Here is a 21,073-nt window from a genome sequence, read left to right on the forward strand (position 1 = left end):
CCTTGTTAAGAAATTCAGAAAAGAAACTCACTAAGACGTGTTAAGTGTCTAAGTTCGAAAGACATCATAAGATAGTTTTCTGTTGGTAATATAAGTCAGGATAGAAAGTGAATTAGGTACATTTTGGATTCATCAAAATAGGAATATTTTCTCTGAATTGGTCAATGCAAATGGACTAGACATTGTTGACATATTTATTGCTTGTATATATTATATATAGTTATTATACTTATTGTATATAGTTTTTCTTATATGAGTTATAATTATTTTAAATTTTTTTTTATTTTTATTAGACAAAAAGGGGAAATGTGGTGATATTTTATTTGTTCTTTGATAAATAAAGCTTGCCTGGAGATCAGGGGGAAAAGGCCAGCCATTTTAAGTAAACAAAGTCAGGCAGCACACACCCTTAATCTGATCACTTAGCAGGCAGGGTTTCTGTGTGTTTAAGGACACACTAGGGAACAGAGCCAAGTGTGGTGACACATGCCTTTAACCCCAGTACCAACCATAGAGACCTGGAGGTCTATACAGACAGACAGTGACAAGGAAGTGAGGTAGCTGGGCTAAGAGCCAATGAGAGGGCAGAACAGCAAGACATAACATATAAAGGCATGGGTAGACAGGAAGTAGCTCAAATTTGGAAGTTGCAGAGTTGGTGAGGTAAGGTTGGCCATTGGTGAGGTAAGGTTGGCTGGTGGCTCTCTCTATTTCCCTGATCTCTCTAAAGCTTTCACCTCTATATTTAGCTCTGTGTTTTTTATTTAATAAAACTATTTAGAAATTCATCTACAATGTGACTTCCTTCATTGACATTACATGTATCTCAAGAACACGCTTGGTTTTGTGGAAACAGCAATAAGTCCCATGCCAAAGGGAAGCAGAATTTCAGTGGGTGAGCTTCATCAAGTTACAAAGACCAGATTTATTTGAGAATTCATAATAGAGCTTTCTTGTAGCTTTTAAATGGCATTTAATAATAGAAATGAAATAGCTCTGTTTTTACTGGAGATCTCATTAAAATCTCTTCAGCTATAAAAATGTGTTAATAGAAAAATCTATGCATTATGATCTCATATCAAGGAATAATTTAAACCTAATTCCTGACTTCAAAATGGCACACAAATCCATTTGACATGAATCAGCAGACGTTGGTATGTTTGTGTTTCTAAATAGCTCAAACAATTTGGGATCATCACTGAACTAATCTGAGAAAGATTATCCATACTGAGGAGATGATGTATCCTGCCTCTTGAGATACAGGGTTGAGGAAACTCTAACAGGCCCTCTTATTTGTTTCTTCCTCGTGGAACTAACGCTCTCAGTTACACTGAAAAATCTAATTGGTGTTGAATCTGATTCTAAGTTCACTCTCATGATATTAATATTTTTGTTTTTTATATTTTTAGTTAGACATTATTTAAGGTAATTTCAATAGCAACCACTTGAAATAGTTAACAAGGAAAATCAATGAATGTGCATGTGCATACAGTATGCTTGCAAGTTTTATTTTATTTTATACAAACCCAGAGCTGGTCCCTCCCCTATGGACTCAATTAGCAACTAAAAGGCTCCCGTTTTCTGGTTGGCTTTAGTGGTATATCTCTGATTCTCCTTTGCATGATATGGATTTGAATGAGATTCCCCCCTTTGTTCATATATTTGAAGGTTTGATTCCCAGTTGGTGGAATGTTTAGGAAGGGTTAGATGGTATAGCCTTGTTGGAGCTGTATAAGTGGGGGATGGGCTTTAAGGTTCAAAAGTCCACACCAGGTCCAGTCTTGCTTTCTCTCTCTCCCTTTATCTTGCAGATGAAATATAGGCTTTTAGCTCCCACTCCAGCTCTATTCTTTCATGCCTGCTTAGATGCTTCCTGCGATGATGATCATGGACTAAGCCCCTAAACCTATACAAGCCCCCAAGAAATGCTTCCTTTTATAAGTTGCCTTGGTCATGGTGTTTCTTCACAGCAATAGAACAGTTACCAAGAAACATTGAAAAGACAACCAATGGTTTCTTCACTAGAGTGCAGTTAGAGTTAAACTCATGGACAGGATTGCCTCAGGAAACTAAAAATTGAACCCATGAGATAGCTTCATTGAGTCAAGTTGGGTCAAGTGTTCACTCTAGGGTCTTTCTTTCTGTCTCTCCCTGCTCCTTCCCTTCCTGTTTCTGTAGCACAGACTCTGGCATCATGGCCCTTTAACAAGTTCCACCTGAAGGACTAGAGTAAAATTGTAAAATTCTGGTCATATATCTAAGATTTATAGTGCTCTGGTATCCAAAATTAGTAATGTATTAATAGTGCAGTTACATAAAAGAATTCAATGATATACATTTCAAATAGACCTGCCAAAATGTTGCTGCTCAATTACAGGATTAAGTGTAACTTAACTAACACCAAGGTTTTATTTCTTTAAAGAAAAACAATTGCTTTCATTTGAATTCATTACATTTTATGCCCCCAATATAGTACTTTATTATATCTAACACATAAAGGAATTACAACAGATTATTATACTATTATAAGAATATGTATTTATAATCTTTGTAAGTGATAGACTGTAAAAGTAGAATACACTGAAGTATTCCGGAGTGTGCACTTATAATTTTCATTCTGGAGATTCTGTTTCTGTTATTGTCACTTCATCTCTATTGGGGATATTTGTTACACTTAGGTCATCAATAAAGATGAAAAATTAATAGTCTGAGGGAACCTGCAGTTAACTGCAGGTTATCTCATTTGTCAGTAAAAGGCATCACAACATTGGTGCTGCTCAGTCACCCGATTCAAGAGCTAGACATTAGCCTTGCATTGGAAGGATCTGCCCACGATCAAACCACTCTTTAGAACAGAGTCTTTGCAATACACTCAAGTTAATTACAGATCCCTGGGCTATGCCCTGGCCTAATATGACCAGTGTTCTTTTAGAAGAAATTTGAGCAGAAAGCTAGTGAGTGAGAGAGAAGTAGGGGGGAGGGAGAGAGACAATGTTATAGAGGAAAAATGCAGGCAACATGTAAGCCTGCAGGATTAGCAAGGTGTATATTCATATCAGTAAAAAAAAATGGCAAGAAAGATCAGAAACCACCTAATAATAAAGGAAGGCTTCCCCTCAGGTTCACATGGTACGTGGCCTGGCTGACACTTGGATTTCTGGTTGTTTCAGGTATTTCATTATGGTAGTCATTGGAGGCCAATATCCATGCTAAACCAAATTAAATGGATGAGGTTTTGTTTGATTTTATAAATTCCTGCCTTTTAGTCCCCAGTTGTTTTCAGAGAATCAGAGGCTAAAAATAGTACATACATCCTACTCCACTATAGTTTATATTTCAGATAATATTTTAGAACATATCATAGTATACAAATTTTTATAAGAGATATGGAGTATAAAAGCAGTTGATAATACAGACTTATAATAAAATTATATATGAAATCATTACTAAATATTATAATGCCTAACTCAACCTGAACCCAAATCTGTACCCATTTGGCTCTATATGGTATATGTGAGTAAAGACAAAGACACTATCATTTGCCTGTGGTAAGAGTCAAAATTACTCTCTCCTTCCCACTTTACTGTGCCTGCCATTAAGTATTTATATGTAAAAACAGTTCCAGATGGTTCTCTAGTTCACATATTCCCTAATGGCCACTTCCTACTTCAAGACAAATTTGTCTTTGATTAAAGTTTGAGTTTTCTCTAGTTTTAATGGTCTTGATGACATACATGGATACATTTTGGCTTCATGATATCAAAGGACAACAACATGATAAACTGCTATTCCTATATTGCTCCAGATGTCTTACATAATCCATCTCACCTAATCAAAATCAATATTAAGAGCCATAATGACTTAAAGGATTAAATGAAGGACCCAGGCCATATGTAAAAGTTAGTACAGCTCGAATCCACACTCAGATCTGTTGCTGCAAGACATAGACTTTTACTGCACCATAAACATCGTTTCACATTAGCTATTGGGAAAAATACATGGTGATAGTTCTTCAATATAAGATCTTACACTTTAGTGTCTGGTGGTTTTAAAACTATTTCATATCATTAATGTTGAAATTACTGACAGAGAGCAATCAAGGAAGAATTCTTGAAGGCCTTGATCCTGCCATCATATACCCAGGACATAAGAAGGTGAAAGGTGAAAGGTGTGGGCACACACTGTAATCCCACAATCAGGAGGTGGAGGCATAAGGATCAGAAACCCCATCTACATAGTAAATTTGAGGCCAGCCTGGTCTACATGTAAACTTGTCTCAAAGAAAAAAAAAATAAAAACAAATACAAAGCATAAAATAAAACTGATAGATAAGTAAGTTAAAGGGACTTAGGAGGAACATTTAAAATATTTTATTTTCAAATGACAAGAGGGGCTAGAAGATATCCCACTGTTTAAAAGCACTTGTCACCAATCCCAATGACCTGAGTTTGATGCCTGGTAGAAGAGAGACATGATTCCTGCAGGTTGACCTCCACATAGGTGCTATGGTAGTGCATGCACACATATACACATACTATACATACCACACCCATATACAAACACCTTAAATGGGTGTAATAATAATAGAAGAAACAGTAGGGATTTTACAGAACAATAATAAATGTATTGCATCAGTCACTTGAGATCCAGCTCAGCTGTGCTCTGAGAACCCACACGTTTCTCTTGGACAAGAGGTCAAACAAACTATTCTACTACTTGCTGTTGACTTAATTTCACCAGCTCACTTGTTCTCACAAGAAAGAGAGTGTTGCTGTTAATAGTTACCAAAGCAGATAAGCAGGGTACTGCTTCATTCTGGAGTTTAGGCCTCTACCAAAGATAACAATAGAGAGTTCGTTTCCTACTTTTCTTTTTTCCAATTAAAGCAGTCACAAAATGATTACCCTTCAGTCATTAGGAACGCTATTTAGAGAACCAGTACTCTGAGTTTTCATCTCTAACTCAAGTCAGGCACCACATTTATAACTATCCCAGGAAAAGCAGCAACGGTGTTGTTTTGTTTCATCTCTGAGGACCAGCATCAGCTGCGGTTGTTTCGTCCTCCTGCTAAGCTAACTCTTAATTAGGGGTTCTGCCACGGTCAAGCTCTGTAAACAAGCACACCCCGTGACACAACTTGACTCTCCTGGGGTATCAGATACCTTTGAGGTGGGGGCTGTGCACCTGCATCCGCTGCAAGTGTAGATTTATGGGAACAAATTCTAAGCTTTTCTCTCCTTTGCTGCTGCTGGATTTGAAGGAGGACCCTAGAAGGATGAAGATTGGAAATGATCAGCAAATGAATAAACAGACACATAAACAAATATGAAACACGTGTGTGTTCAAAGATACATTTGGCAAAAATGATGATGTTACAAGAACTTCAGAAAGGAAAACGTTAATCCCTTCACTTTCCCCACAAATATTAATTTAAAATTCTTTCCTTCATTATTATGTTACTATAGTAATACCATTACACAGAGTAACATAGTTTACTCTTCCTTGCTTTTGATGCCAAGATAAAAGAGCTACAAAGAGTTTAATTTTTGGCTCCCTTATCTCTACAGCAGCACTTCTCATCCTTGTTCCCACAGGGCATCAATAAACGTAATTCGGTCTGGGGAAGTAACGTCACTGCCTCTTACCTGTTTCCTTGCTGAGTTCTGTCAGGATATCTTGGTACATAGTCACCATTTGATCACAGTGAGTAAGGACATTTTTCCGTAGGTTGTCCCAGTGTGGGGACAGGTCACCAAGGTCTTTTAACTCCTGGTTTCTGTTAAGAATACAAAACAAGATCATTTATTTCTCAGAATATTTATCTACAGTTATCTTTATGTTTTGGTTAGTCACATATGTGATTTTTAAATAAGCATGATTTGTAAATATAAAAAAAAATACAAAATGATAGAGCATTTTTTTTGTCTTTTGTTTCAACAATCAGAACTATTAATTAGGGCTATCAAACGAATAATAAATTATTTCAATGGCCTTCTTAGGAAACTCTGAGTTTACCAGCTTGAAATAAAAATTAAATAAATAAAATAAAAGTGCAAGAAGTTTAGACAATACAAATATCAAAAAAGGAAACTTTTTTGATGAAATCTCACAGATTGTAGACCCTAGTACAGTTTCCTTGGCATTCACTTCTCTCAAGGACAATTTTAATACTCTGCGTGCATATATGTTATCCCAGTTTTATCCAAAGGAAGACCTAATCCTGCCATTTAGGTTTAAATTATTAACTTTTATCCAAATTCTAGCCTTTAGCCAAGTTAATTTAAATAATCAGATTGCCTTTTAAAAGTGATAGTGATGAATGGTTGGATACATTGCTTAGTTGGATGGCTCCTTATTTCCATGACCTTTTGCTGGCCACGTTTTCATGATGTTAATTTAATCAGCAATAATGAACTGTCTTTGCTATTTTGGCCATGAAACATGCTAAATACCAAGCTAATAAATTCAGAAGATGTAGAATCTTTACTATGTAGGAATGCTAAGTGCAAGAATAATTGATGGTATATACAAATATGCCTTGTTTGCTGGTCTTTGCTGTTGTCTTTGCTTTGTTTCAATGGGAATGTGATGAGGTCCACTCCATCTTTCATCTGAGGTCTTTACATTCTTTGCTAACATTAATCTCATTCTCAGCTTTCCCAGAGATTATCTTTCATGACACAATATTCACTGGAGAAGTAATTAATAGTAGAAAATGAGAGTAAAAAGCTTATGATACAATGGGAAGTGCAGAGAGTGGAGAGAAGGTTGAAATATGGAAGAGTTGCGTTCTCTGACCTCAAATCATAGGATGTTCAAATTGATTACAGAAGAATGACAAAACAAGCAAGTGACTCCAGAAGGCTCCAAAAAGCCACGCCTAGAAGAACCAAGGTTGGATCTGAGATAGAGAAGTTTGGGGTACATCATCCTAATTAGTTCCAGCCTTTGCTATAAACACACAGCTCCATATGAATAGTAATACTTAGTATTTTTATGTATACTAATAAATGTGATTTATGATGGCTCTAAGTCATCATCAGAAATACTAACTAAAGGTTTTGATGATGAAGGAAAGGAGGGCACATAACAGTGTTGCTGAATTTCATGTGGGATGAGTCCAAGTGGTTATGCATGAACTTGCAACCTTTGTGGATGCCTACACAAGACCTGCACCAGATCCAGCCAGTCAATGTTCCCACAGGGCCCCTGGCTCTAGCTGAGAAGCTGTTGACAACTGGCTGCTTCTCCAGGGTCTGGCCCCTTGGAGACTGCTTATGCTCCAGTATGTGTCCCCACATTTGTGAGCGCGTGAGCAGCACTAGCTAGAAGCAGTGGGTGATGATACAGTTTTAAAAAAACAAAAAAAAATGTGGAAGACATGAAATGGAAAGGAATTATGGGGTTCAGGGGGAGTTGGATGCAAGGGTTGCGGATAAGATCTAAATATGTTGTATTCATGTATAAAATTACCGAGAAATTTTCATAAAAATAAAACATTCAAACCTGCCTTTCAATCATTACTCTGTGTCTCCAATAACACACTAATTCTTCCCAGAGAATGCTCTCCCCTGCCAAGAGTGCTGTGGATATCTCTATATGTAAATAAACTCTGATTGGCCAATAGCCAGACAGGAAGTATAGGCGGGACTAACAGAGAAGAGAATTGAGGGAACAGGAAGGGAAGAGGGAGACAGCCTGGAGCTGCCGCCAGGACAAGGAAGATGTAAGGTACCAGTAAGCCATGAGCCATGTGGCAAAGTAAAGATTAATAGAAATGGGCTAAATATAAGAGTAAGAGCTAGACAATGACAGGCCTGAGCTAATGGCCAAGCAGTTTAAATAATGTAAGAGTTTGTGTGTTTATTTTATAAGTGGGCTCTGGGACTGGCAGGACTTGGTGGCGGGAGCTGGAGAAAATTTCTCCAGCTACACAAGAGCAATCGCATACTCTCGCTGCACTTCCCTCACTAGCATTCTTCATTTTATGCACTCTCCTAGCCTGTCTCCCACTCCACCTCGTCCTTTAGCAAACAAAGGTAAATAGAGGAGGTTGAGAAGAACAGCTGGATATCAAAATATTAATAAGCACAGGTCCCCCACACATACAAACATCTGCAAAGAGATAGATGATGGCTCAGGCTTGCTACACAGATAGCGCATGCTCCGTATTTCTGGCCATCCCATGTGCCAAGTGTGACATTCTTCCTACTCAATGAATAACTGCGACAGATCACAGCAATAACTTTAGGAAGAATCTACTGTCTGTGTGTCTGCTTTTGTATCACCTTATCTAACTATTTCAAAACACATGTTTTCCCTGGCAGTGGGTGTGTAGTGCCCGGAAAGTTGTCATGGTCCCGCGAACCTTCCACACACAGACTAACAGCATCCCTGCCCCATGTGAAAACACAAGCCACTGAATAATACAGAGAAATGAGATTTAAAAACAAAACATGGCTGTGAAGAGTGAAGGCAAATAATTGAACATAGAATGAGTCTCAAGAATCTGCACGAAAAACAACCAAACCTGCTTTCTATGTTTTATCCTCAATGCATAAAATTTGCATGAGTACTCAGTTGATAAATGGTGTTAAAATGCCCCTTATACCTCGGGGCTACTGTGAATAGAGCAACGGAGGAAGACACTAAACCAGAGGCCGAGGGTGTGGACAGGCACTAGCCCTTCACCTTCACCTACCATCTCCTCCCATGAAGCTGTTCCATTTATATTTGATCTCAGTGTACAGTAATATTGCAGTGGGTAGGGTGTGCCTGCTGCTAAAATAAATGAAATACGGTTTAAGGACAACTAAACAAACTTTTAAGACTGGTGGGAGGGGACAGCTTGCAGAAGAGGGGATTCCAACATGGCTCACACGCACTAGGATCCTGTGAGTAACAGCCATTGAGAAACCATCACTTACCATAACACTATATGTCAAATCCTTATTGTAGATAATACAAATATATGTATATTTGAACATGTATGTGCATATAATATGATATATATATGTAAAGTAGTATGTGAGTCTGTATAGGAATATATCCTATATATTTTATCCCAAGAACCTTAGCAGTAATAACTAAGCAGTAATTCCATAACATATACTACATTTCTCTCTGCATGATACATAAGAGGCCAAGGGTGGTAGGAGAAGATTGATGATGAAAATGGGGAATCAAGAGAGAAACATCTAGAATATAAGTAGTTCAGCCCCTCCCATGGACTTTTACTCCTTATTATTCATTTCACAAATATTCGCTTGACTCTTCAAAGTAAAAATCACTATAGAGATGTCCAACCTGTCTATGGGCTTTTACATGCACAGGGAATTTCTTTAATTCTCAAACCAAGACACCACATGTGGACACATCTATATTAAAAGGGTGTATCCACAATTATAATTTTAAATGGGTTCATAAATTTAAAAATATCCCGGAAATTATTAAAAGTAATTATTGCAGCAAGTATCTCAGACTAATGTTAATTCAGTTACAAGAATGTAGTCAGACCAAAGAGCTTGAGGAAAATTTATATACCAAAGACTATGGCTGAGTAATAGAGACAGTAAAACGGTATTTTAAATTGTTATTATTGGAGTAAATAGAAATATTTTCCTCACAATGAGCTCTATAAAACTATTTTGTGGAATAAAAATAACTATACAATTTGAATGGAACACTTTAGTAGTTAGAATATCATAAAACCACATGTGGGTGTGCATGGGCGGAAAGTTTAATGGCCAAGCTGTTTTCATTCATTCAGCAAAATTAGATCTTAAATCAAACCCAAAAGAAGTCACAAAAAATGATCTGTGAGGGACAAAAATGAAATGCTAAATGGCCAGTGAAGAGGAGGGCACATAACTGATTGGTGGGGGGCTTCAGTTTCCTAAAGGGGTTGGTTGACAGCATAAAGCCAGCCAAGTTTAACTAGCTGTCAGGTTTCACGGTGCGTGCAACCCACGAGAAAAAAGTGCTTTCATTGAGAGTGGGGCGACAATTCTATCCATAGATTGCAGGTTTCTTTTTTTAACACGCACTTTATAAATGACTGTGTGGTTAATGCTGTAATTGATGAGCTACCATTTCACAGACAATGATGGAACCTTCTGAGTGGTCATTCACTCTGATTTTGACTTGACATTAAAATAAGTGGTTTCTCTACACATAATAAGGTTTCAATTTATATGCAAAGACTGGGAACTAGAACACAGTTATTTCAGGATTTAGTTGTAATCACAGAATCTGTATGTGATAAACAGTAGGATTCTATAATTTAATTTTAGGCAACTGCATTAGAAGAAATGAGGCACAATCAGCATGCCTTGTTCCAGGCTAAGAGTCTATTTGTTACTCTTGATAAAGGTGAATTGGTGTTTGCATCTAAACAATGCCTCATTCCTGTTACTGTTGGAAGTCATAAAACATGAACTGCAATTACTTCTTAATACCTGAAGCTCCCTGCTGACGTTCTGCTAGATCGTTGGGACACTGTGTTGTGTGACAGTTTCTCTCAATCCCTCTGTCCCATGCCAATTTGTTTTAATGAGTCATGAAAAGCACAAACTAAACAGACACTGATAGATCAAGGGAGGGGGTGAGGTTTTCTCTGTCTTCGCACCCTGCCTCTTCTCACTTCCTGAAAACACAAGCATTTCTGGATATCATCTGTTCAAATTCCACAGCTGCATGGGCAGGTGTTACCCAGGAAGGCTTGGAAGGTCTGTGCAAACCAGGAGGTTTTGCAGATGTTTACATTGTATTTGGCTGGCTGGTGAGTGCCTCAAGACCATCCTGGTAGTCTTCTTTTGCTGTTCTATTTGGTATTCAGAGTTAACTCGGCGTAAAATACATCTAATAATTTCATTCTTACCACAAGACCCAGAATTCACTGTTGCATGGTTACACTAAATAAATGGGAGATTTAACTGCACTGGGCACCTGTTAATGCTCAGTAGCCACACAGCTGGCATACTATGCGACATATTAGCAGCAAAGAACCTTTTCTATCCGTGGAAGATTTCTTGGGCAATAACTGCTCTAGACAAGGGGGAGGAACATGCCTGAGAGGTGACGTGTCTCCTCTGGGCCCCACTGAGGATAGAGACAGAACTGGGATGTAAACAGGGCTCATGAGGGTAAATTCTACTCACTTTCTCCTATTTCCTAGTGAGAACTATTTTTCTAAGAAAGTATCTATGTAGGGGACTCATTTGAATACTGTCCAACTCCAAAATAAGCTGCTTCATATGTTCTCCAAAGTGCATTTGATACATAGTCTTGGCCATATCAACTGATGGAAAATCCAACCACACAGAAAACTATATTTCTGCTATGTACCTATCAAACTTGTCTACACCTGGTATTGCTCTGAGTACCTGACACATTCCCTCTTTCATTACCTGTAACCTGTTGATGAGGGTACAGTTATCATCATTGTCAATATCATTTTACAAATGGGGAAACTGAGACCCAGAGAAGTCAAGTAAGCCACCTATGGTCACCTGCCTGGTACGAAGTTGATCTGATATTGCTCCCAGACAGTTTGGCTTTAGACCTGATAAAGGCTAGCTAGAGCTGTGTAACATGTGAAGATCCTGGTAAGCCACGAGCTATGTGGCAAGGGATAGGTTTATGGAAATGAATTAATTGAAACTGTAAGAACAGTTAGCAAGAAGCCTGCCACGGCCATACAGTTTGTAACCAATATAAGTCTCTGTGTTTACTTGGTCGGGTCTGAGTGGCTGTGGGACTGGCAGGTGAGAGAGATTTGCCCTGACTGTGGGCCAGGCAGGAAAACTCTAGCTATAAATACCATACTCTGGCTTTTTGATGGAAATGTGGTTGTAGAGACTTCTGAAGGCTACAAATCCAAGATCAGGGTATCAGCAGTTTGGGTTCCCTGATGCCTTACGGATCATTATCTCTGTTAAACCATATCATTGCCTTTACTCTGTGTACATATTCTTGCTTTCTTCTTTATGCCTAGATTTCTTCTGTTTACATGGACACTGGCCAGAGTTGATGAGGGCTATTAATATGATAATGGCCTCGTGGTCCCTTAACTACCTCTAAAGTGTATCTCCGGTACACTGAGGCTGTAGGGGTACAGCAACAGTCAACTGAAACAGAGCATGTGCTTTTAACTACTATTCTATTCTGCAGTGACTTGAATCTTAAATTTAGCACCAAAGCCTAAGTGTTAAAAGTGTGGTCACCAGCCATGGAGGAGACATTAGGAGATGGTTGGGATATTTAGGAAATGAGGCTTAGCAGGAAAAAGTTAGATCGCTGGGGTCATGTTTTTAAAGGGAATGCTGGGACCCTGTATCTTTCCTTTATCCCTTTGGTTTTCTGGCCACCTTGAGGGAAGTAAATGTTTTCTGCCATGTACCTCCCTCCCTCTCTCCCTCCCTCCTTCCCTCCCTCCCTCCCTCCCTCTCTTCCTCCCTCCCTCCCTCTCTTCTCTCATCTTGAATCTACCAGTCTGGGAAAAACGTAAGTGGAATAGCACAAGAATAAAGAGAACGATGTCGTCCTTTGTTTCAGCGGGCAGAAGGAAAGGGTGCAATGTTATTCTATCTCTTATTTCTACAGGGCAGAGCACACCCACTGCTTCCCAATAGCCAATGATCAGCCTGAAAACATACACACGAGTTAACACTATACAGACAGAGCAGGTTTTGTTTAAGATTAAATACGTATATGTGTATAAATATATGCACACAACAATAATTAATGAAAAAGGAAGCCATGAATTTGATAAAAGGCAGAGACGGTTATCTGGGAGGGTTTGGAAGGAGAAAGGGGAAGAGAGGAATGTTGTGATTATATTATAAATTTAAAAATAAAAAATACAGATTCAACTGCTAAGTATCTTGGATCAGTCCTATCAAACAAAATTCTGTAATATCTGTGCTGTCTAACTTGACAGCTACTAGCCTCAAGTAGATATGGCAAAACTGAAATATAACCAGGAGATTAACGTACAATTTTACTTTATTTAATTGTAAAAAATTTAAACAAGGTTAAATAGCCAGAGGTTGCAAGTATTGGATAGTGCAGTTTCAGTGTTAGAGTAAGTAAACAGTCAGGGACTCAGTAGGAGGCAGAGGCTTCAGGAGGCCCTTAAAACCGCCCACTACATTCCACATGCCCTTTTATAGAGCTTGTCACAATACTCATTTATAAATGAGTCAGAAGACAGTCTGGGGATGTCACACTGGCTGCCACAAACAAGTTTAATTTTTCTCAGGAAAAAGATAATATTAACTAACTTTATATTTATTAGAGATAGTTTGACATGAAAATTCCAGAAGTATCATCAGCAAATTTGAGGTGTCCTTTTTTTTTATATTGTAGAGTTCCTGAGACCCTAACACCTGATACCACCTAGCTAAAGATATACCTGTGATTAAAAACTACAGTTAGCTGTGCCTTTCTGTCTCAAAGCAGACAAAGTTGAGAGTAGTAAAGATGGTTAGCTATTGTTTATCTGGGCCACAAAGAGTAGCCTTTTGGAGCTCACGCACTAGTTCCTACAGCAATAAATTAGCCTTATAAACATTCAGGCAAGAATGCTTGAGTCATCCTTGACAAAGCTCCTTAAAGATTTGAAGTTCATATGTATACCTGCTTCCTCTTGGATTAAAGTTTAAGGCAACACGTTTGATCTCTACCCAGCCTTCTAATTTTCCAAATATAATCATACTGGCCTCTATTAATAATTTTGAGTTTTCTCAGAAAAAAAGACAACATTATAACTAACTTCATACATACTAGAGGTAGCACTAATGTCCAGAAGTATCAACAGAATATTTGAAGTGTTCTTATTTTTATATTTCAGAATACCTGAGACCCTAATGAATCTGAAGCCTTATTGCTATTCCTAAATCAGTATCTCAGCTCCAAGCCCCCAGTATGGTGGACAGAAAGTGAGTTCCATCCATTTTTTATCACTGGGAGTTTTTGACACAGTATATTTATGCTGCCAATGGTTTGTGGTACAGTATTAATCCTAAAGGTACACACAGACACATATTACATGCTCAATTTTGTGCCTCAAAAACTACCAGCTTTCCATTGTGATAAGAAAGAATAATAATAACTTTGCTATATACTTCATATGGCTGCTGTGTCCATTATTTATTATATCAAGGCAAGGAATCTCAATATATTAAAGACACATGTGTTTATGTACCAGATATATGTCATTCATTGATCATTTTGCACATGTATGCATATTACTTAGGGTTTTTTTGCACTTGGAAGAAATTGAAAATTTAGAACTGTCACACGGCTGTTCACCATCACTGTGCAAGTGTAAAAGTCAGAGGACAACTTGCAGCAGTCGGCTCGACCTTTCTTCCACAGAGACCCAGGGATCAAACGCAGGTCATCAGGTATAGCAGTAAGTGCCTTTTACTGATGAACCATCTCACCAGCTCAATACACATAATTCAGTGTTTATGACACTCTCTCACAATAATTTTAAATAAAGAATCTTGGCATAAAAAAGCTGTAGCTGTAGCTCAATGACAGAATGCTTGCTTAGCATGGGGAAATTCTGGGTTTAATCCACAGTACCTCACAAGAGCAAATAAAAAATAAGATAAAAACAATCACAACAGGACCAAATCCGCACACAACAGAACAAAGCATCCTTCTAGATGAATTTCACCCCCTTCTTTCCTGTAAGCGTATTTTAATATCCGAACAGTAAAATAAAACCCACATTTTGTTGCCAGCTTGATGACACAAAATACTCCACAGGACCTCTCATTAAAGGATTCCAAGAATTCACAACAATGAACTTAATGGCACACAGCATCTGCCCTCTCTGCCAGGAGTTGGTAGGTCAAAGGCACTCATATGATGAATAACATACCACTGTGCAACAACATAACATAAACAAAAGTGAGCAGAAAAGTGGAATTTGTCAAGCATGAGCCTACAACAGAATCAGAATGTGGGGCTATTAATTCATTCCTCTGGATCCTTAGGGTTAGAGTATCCTCAAGAAAGAAAACAAGGAAACAAAGAAAATATGTGAACAGAGGTGCTTGGAAATCTACACACCATCTATGAAATTCATCGGTTTGAGGCTGACTTTCTAAGTATACTGTCTAAGAAGAGAAGCTCACTCCTGATTGCTTGTCACTCTAAGGCATGTTCCTTTGAAGTCAGTAAAGGTTTTCATCTTTTTTTTCTTTTTTTCTTTTTTCAGGTATGTACAGCTCAAAGGACATTCTGAAAGGCTTAGGCTTCAGCTGTGTGGAAGAAAACAAGACATATTAGCCTGCTCATGAACCAGGGACAGATCCCGATCCCCCTGCCTGGGTGCTCCCCAAATAGTTCAAGCCAATCAACCGTCTTCTGTATCCAGAGGGCCTAGTCCAGTCTTGTGGGGGCGCTTCACAGCCACTGGTCTACAGTTCATGGGCCTCCAATAGTGTGGCCGGTCAACTCTGCACTTCTTCCTGTCATGATCTTGATGTTCCCAGATGTTATTCTGCTAAATGGACATAGCATGAAGCAGCCCTCCCTAAGTTTTTATAATTATTCACATAGATTAGCACATCTCTCAATCCTCATCAGGAAATCTTCTGTTTGCAGAAGATGGCAATCAATACAAAAACTATAGCTTGTCAATGTATAGATGATGAATACATGGAATGGTCAGCTCTAAATATCATACCTTTCCCCACAAGGCTCGGGGATCATCACAGGAGACAGACGGGGAAGAAAGACTGTATAAGCTACAGGCTGTAGATGTCTGCAGCAAAACTGCATTTTCAGGGTCTTTGTACAATGAACTCACAGTGTCTGCGGCTACATGCATAAGACCTGAACATTATTGAGTCAGTCAAATTCCCAAAGGGAATTTCTCATCCCCATCTGAGAAATGCTAACAATTTCTCTAAGGATGTGGCCACTGAGAGGCTAACTGTGTTCCAGTAGATAGTCCTACACCCAGGTACATACAGCTCTAAGTGCACTCAGTGACTTCTATACACGAAATGAAATGAAATTTTGAGGAAATATCAGAGGGAGATTGGGAAAGCATTTGAGGAGGGCTTGGGATGTAATTTCAAGGAAGGTTTAGATAAAATATTTTATATGCATGCATGAAATTTTCAAACAAACTTTAAAATAGTAAATAAGTAATGAAAAGCTCCCAGTTTGTGATCATTAAAAAGTATTTCAGATCTCTGACCCTCAATAGCAAAATTTAAATAATTATAATATTGAGTTAAACGATTTCTGCAATAAGAAATTTAAGTAAAATTACAAGGATTCAATGAACATCTACTACTGTAATGAATGAATGATCTGTCTTCATAGTGCTTACAAGTTTTATTGAAGCAAATTTTATCATTTAAAAAGAAAAAATTGAAGTATTTACTGACAAATAAACCACATGATTGTTGTTAATATGATTTATCATTATACACATGTTCAATTTTGGAAACTGAAATACTCAAGCAAAGTCTATCCTTTCCCAGAAGCCAATGGAATTTTGTATATAAAGTGTGTTTTCAACCTCTGTTTCAGTTTTCTACACTCAAATACTTAGTTCATTTTTTCAGTGTTTCTTCATAAGTTTTCTCTGCATTATAAAACAAAGCATATATTTCTGTTTGATATAAAATTTGAAGAGTGGCTTCCACTTACGTTTATGAAACATTCTTATCCTCAGTTTCAACTTCATCACCCTATCTACTGGAAAGATTCTCTGTTCTCTGTTCATTAAATGAATGATTAAAATTGTAAACAGGAAAGGGATCATGGGAAAAAGAGATAAAAACTGATGCAATCGAATTATTTTCTTCTGGAAAGTTACATTGACTATAGAGTTTATTTATAGTAAAATAGAGTTTTAAATGTCATTTTATGGTATAAGAATTTATATTTCTTGATACAGATAATACTACATAGCCACAGGGGTCTCATCTAAATACATGCATACCACACTAGATTTAATACAATATGTATAGTCTCCATGGAACTTATACTACATAGGTACAACTATTATGTAGACTGGGCCTAGCAAGCTTTGAAATAGTGTGAAATCTAAAGGAAATACCCAACATAAAGAAAATATGTGGTGACATTAGAACAGACTATGAATATTTTATGCTAGTAGTTTGAAAAGACCTATATAACTTATCCTACACTCAACCATGCTAGAAGAACTATAAACACAAGGACACACACACACACACACACACACACACACACACACATACACACACACACACAGAGATGTTGTTTGTAACATGTCTTTCTTTCCTTCTCATCAAATCACTCCACAATATACTAGTTACTTCTCCTTCGTTCTCTAGTTACACTAGATCACGTAAGTAATCTGCTTGTGAGTAGTAACAAACCCCCTATGTCTAATTATTATCAAAACATTTAAACTTCTAAAAAGGAGAGTATAACTCTGAACACTATAAGGAGAAATTCCCCTCCTCAGTCCATCCTAGCATGTAGTGCTGGTACGGTTTTCAAAGGGCTAAAAATCAAAGCTGTCTCCAAAAAGCTCTCATTGCAACCTGCATTTTAGATATATTTCAATCAGACTGTATGAGCCTGCAATGTGATTCATGGGTTTGATATAAAAGTTAAGGCTGTGGGCAAACAAAAGCTATAACTAAACTATCACAGGAACAGAATAGTGGGGTTCAGTCAGAGCAAAGAAGGGAAGACAAATGTCATGGGTTTGTGAGAAATTGTAAAACAAGAACAATCAGAAATTGGAGTTGATTTGGGATAAATTTAGTAAGATATACTATTAAGTTTGGAAAGGGTGTTTTGATTTCTTGAGACAAGAACTGGCTAAGAATAATTTTGGAAAAAAAAATCAGTATGAGTTAAGCTTTAGCCACGGTGGGCAACTGCAACAACTCATATAGGTAGAAGTGTTTAGCTAGCAATTAGAGGGGAGGTTCTGGAGTGAGATACAAGATTTAGAAAGGTACAGCATCAGAGAGCAGAAAAAGCAGGAGAGGTCAACTGCCTAGACCTAGGCAGGAAAGCAGGACCATCCTGTAGGGCTCAGATGAAGGAACTGCTAGGGAGAAGCAGAAGGCACAGTGGGTTAAACTACCAGGAGAGTGTGTCTACAGAGAGGATGTGAGACTGTTTCTAAGTGAAAGGATTCTGCTGAGAGGGCAGACATACAAAGGATAAAGGATGTTCGTTCTGAGTTATCGGCAAACCTTACCAATAGATTTTTTTCATGATAAAATACTTTAGACTTTTGAAAGATTGAACAACAGAAATCAACAACAACAAAGATGGAAATAATATCAGTAATATAGTGTCAATGTTACTTTAATGTCAATTAAAAAGACTGATCATATTTTTCTACATCTTGGATACAAAGTAGAGTTTACTTTCAGATACTCCTGGAAAAGTTGGGAAAAGGTATAAGTATGTAATAAGGACAATAAATATGAAATCAGAAGCAACTTAAAATACTTAAGCTTTCCGGGCAGTGGTGATGCATGCCTTTAATCCCAGCACTAGGGAGGCAGAGGCAGGTGGATCTCTGTGAGTTCAAGGCCAGCCTGGGCTACAGAGTGAGTTCCAGGAAAGGTGCAAAGCAACACAGAGAATCCCTGTCTTGAAAAAAACAAAAACAAACAAACAAAAATTCTTAAGCTAACTGAAAATAAACACTGGTATCTTCATGAGGTTAAAGAAAAGGAATAAATCTTTCTAAATATAATTTGGACAAAGGATAAAATCAAACTAAAGTTGAAGCCTTTGGAAAATAGTAAAATGTCATCATAAATCTCACAGGTGGCAGAGTATGTATGTGATCTCAGAAATATTCATTACAAGTCATAGTTTTAACCATTTCTTAATTTAAACAAAAAGAATAGGAAAAAAAGCTACATGTGATCCACACAAGATGGAAGTTTAAACAGTGAAGACAAAATAATTTAATGAGATAGGAGAGATATACTCATAGAATTCTTTTTAATGAACATTAAAAATAAAATACATTAACAGAAAACTATATGAATGAAACTATAGATCTATATTAGAATAAATAAAAGATGCTGTGGAGCTGGGAAGTTCCACAATCTCCTGCAGCTCCAGCAGTTGCTAGGGATTGGAGGGGCTGGCCCTGTCCTGAACTGGAATTAATGTTGCTCTCAGACCTCATCCGAGAATCTCCTTTGTGCAGCAGATGGTGCTTAACACAGAAGTTACAATTGGTCAAAGGGCAGAGAATAAGCTGAGCCACCGATGGGCCATCTATATCTCAAGGCTGTTGTGATATTTTGTTTGTGTTCTGACCAATAAAAATTGCCTGAAGATCAGAGGGTGGAGCTAGCCACTAGTTAACCATAGACATCTGGAGGTCTGTACAGACAGGAGATAGGAAGTGATATGACTGGGAAGAGACAGGAAGTGATAACGCAGGATATAGACAGGATCTTGGACCCTTTTGGGTCTGAGGAGATGGAGAGGTAAGAGGTGACTGTGGCTGCTCCTTTGCTTCTCTGATCTTTCGGCTTTTACCCCATAACCTGACTCCAGGTTTTTATTATTAAGACTAATTAGGATTGTGCTACACAATGCCCTCCCCAAGGCTCAGAGACAGTTACCCTAAAAAAATGGTGCAGAAAGAATGTAAGAGCCAGATTTGGGGAGGACTGGAGTGAAACAGTATCTTCTGGACATGACGGAAGTGATGCACTCACAAAGTCACAGCTGCTGTAGTTGCCTGGACAAGATCCAGCTGGTCAACATTCTGGCATGGAGCAGGAGGGGATTAATAAGCCCTCAATCCTGAGAAGCTACCAAGAGTTGATGGCTTCTAGGGGAAGCATAATCAGTTTTCTGTAAAGATATGGCTCCTGGCAGGTCAGCCACACTCCATTGGATGGTGCCACACCAGAAGTATGTGGATGACACAAGTTGGAATCCATGTGCTATTAAACTTAAAGAAATGAAAAGGAAGCAAAGTTGGAGGAGTAGGGAGGTAGGGCTAGATTTAGGAGATTAAGAAGTTTATTAGGATGAATGTGATCAAAATACATTGTACAACATTCTCAAAGAATTAGCAAGAATATTTTTAAAAAGAGAAAGAAGACATTATATGATCACCCTCTGGATGAAAGAACTGGTATTACAAAGATATCAGATTCTTACTTCTTTTATTGAAAATAGATTTTCTTCCTCACATAGTATATCCTGGTCAAGGTTTATCTTTCTACTTCTCTCAGTTCCCCCCCCCAACTCCTCTCCTATCCAGATCCACTCCATTTTTGTCTCCCATTAGAAAACAAACAGGCTTCTAAGGGATAATAATATAATAATAAAATTTAATAGGATAAGATAGGATAGGGTAAAACAAAAAGTAACATCTTGGAATTGGAGAACACAAACAAACAAAAGAAAAGAATCCAAGAGAAGGCACAAGAATCAGAGACCCACTCATTTGCACACTCAGGAATTCCATAAAAGCACTAAACTAGAAGCCATAATATACACAGAGGACCTGGTGCAGACCCATGAAGGCCCTATGAATGCTGCCTCATTCTCTGAATTCATAAGAGCTTTGATCATGTTTATTTAGAGGTTGTTTTCTTGGTGTCATCCATCTCTTTCTGGCTCTTGCATTCTTTCTGCCTCTTCTTCCTCAGGGATTTGATGGAGATATCCAAATTAGGGCTGAGTGTTCCAAGGTTTCTCACTCTGCACAATGTCTGACTGTAGGACTCAGTGTCTGTTCCCATCTGCTGCTGCCCTGATGATGGCTGAACAAGGCTCTGATCCATGAGTACAGCAGAATGACACTAGGAACCATTTCATTGCTACATTTATTTGTTTATTTTAGAACAGTAGTATTTGAATTAGACTGTCTAGTCTCAGGTTCTTGTACACCCAAGGAATGTTAGATGCAGGTTCATTCTCAAGGAGTGGGCCGTAAGTCAAATCAGACGTTGGTTGGTGACTCCCACAAGCTTTGTGGCGCCATTGCACTGGCTTATCTTGCAGGCATTGTATATCAAAGGGTTTGTGGCTGGATTGGCATTTATGTTTG

General features: G+C 38.1%; 1 protein-coding gene across 8 annotated transcripts in view; it reads right to left on the reverse strand.

The window, feature by feature from the left end:
• Positions 1 to 21,073, reverse strand: part of Inpp4b (inositol polyphosphate-4-phosphatase type II B) — a 359,360-nt gene that overhangs the window by 161,248 nt on the left and 177,039 nt on the right. For 6 of the 8 annotated variants that reach the window (XM_059262652.1, XM_059262647.1, XM_059262653.1 and 3 more), the window contains 2 exons: positions 5,646 to 5,776; positions 5,163 to 5,267 (listed from right to left, as the gene is read on the reverse strand). In XM_059262652.1, coding sequence (XP_059118635.1) covers positions 5,163 to 5,267; positions 5,646 to 5,776 — 236 coding nt within the window. Of the gene's footprint in view, positions 1 to 3,472; positions 3,485 to 5,162; positions 5,268 to 5,645; positions 5,777 to 21,073 lie in introns of all 8 variants that reach the window. The other 2 variants (XM_059262649.1, XM_059262654.1) reach the window with 1 other exon arrangement.

Source organism: Peromyscus eremicus, chromosome 5 (genome assembly GCF_949786415.1).
Source record: "Peromyscus eremicus chromosome 5, PerEre_H2_v1, whole genome shotgun sequence".
Taxonomy (NCBI): Eukaryota; Metazoa; Chordata; class Mammalia; order Rodentia; family Cricetidae; genus Peromyscus; species Peromyscus eremicus.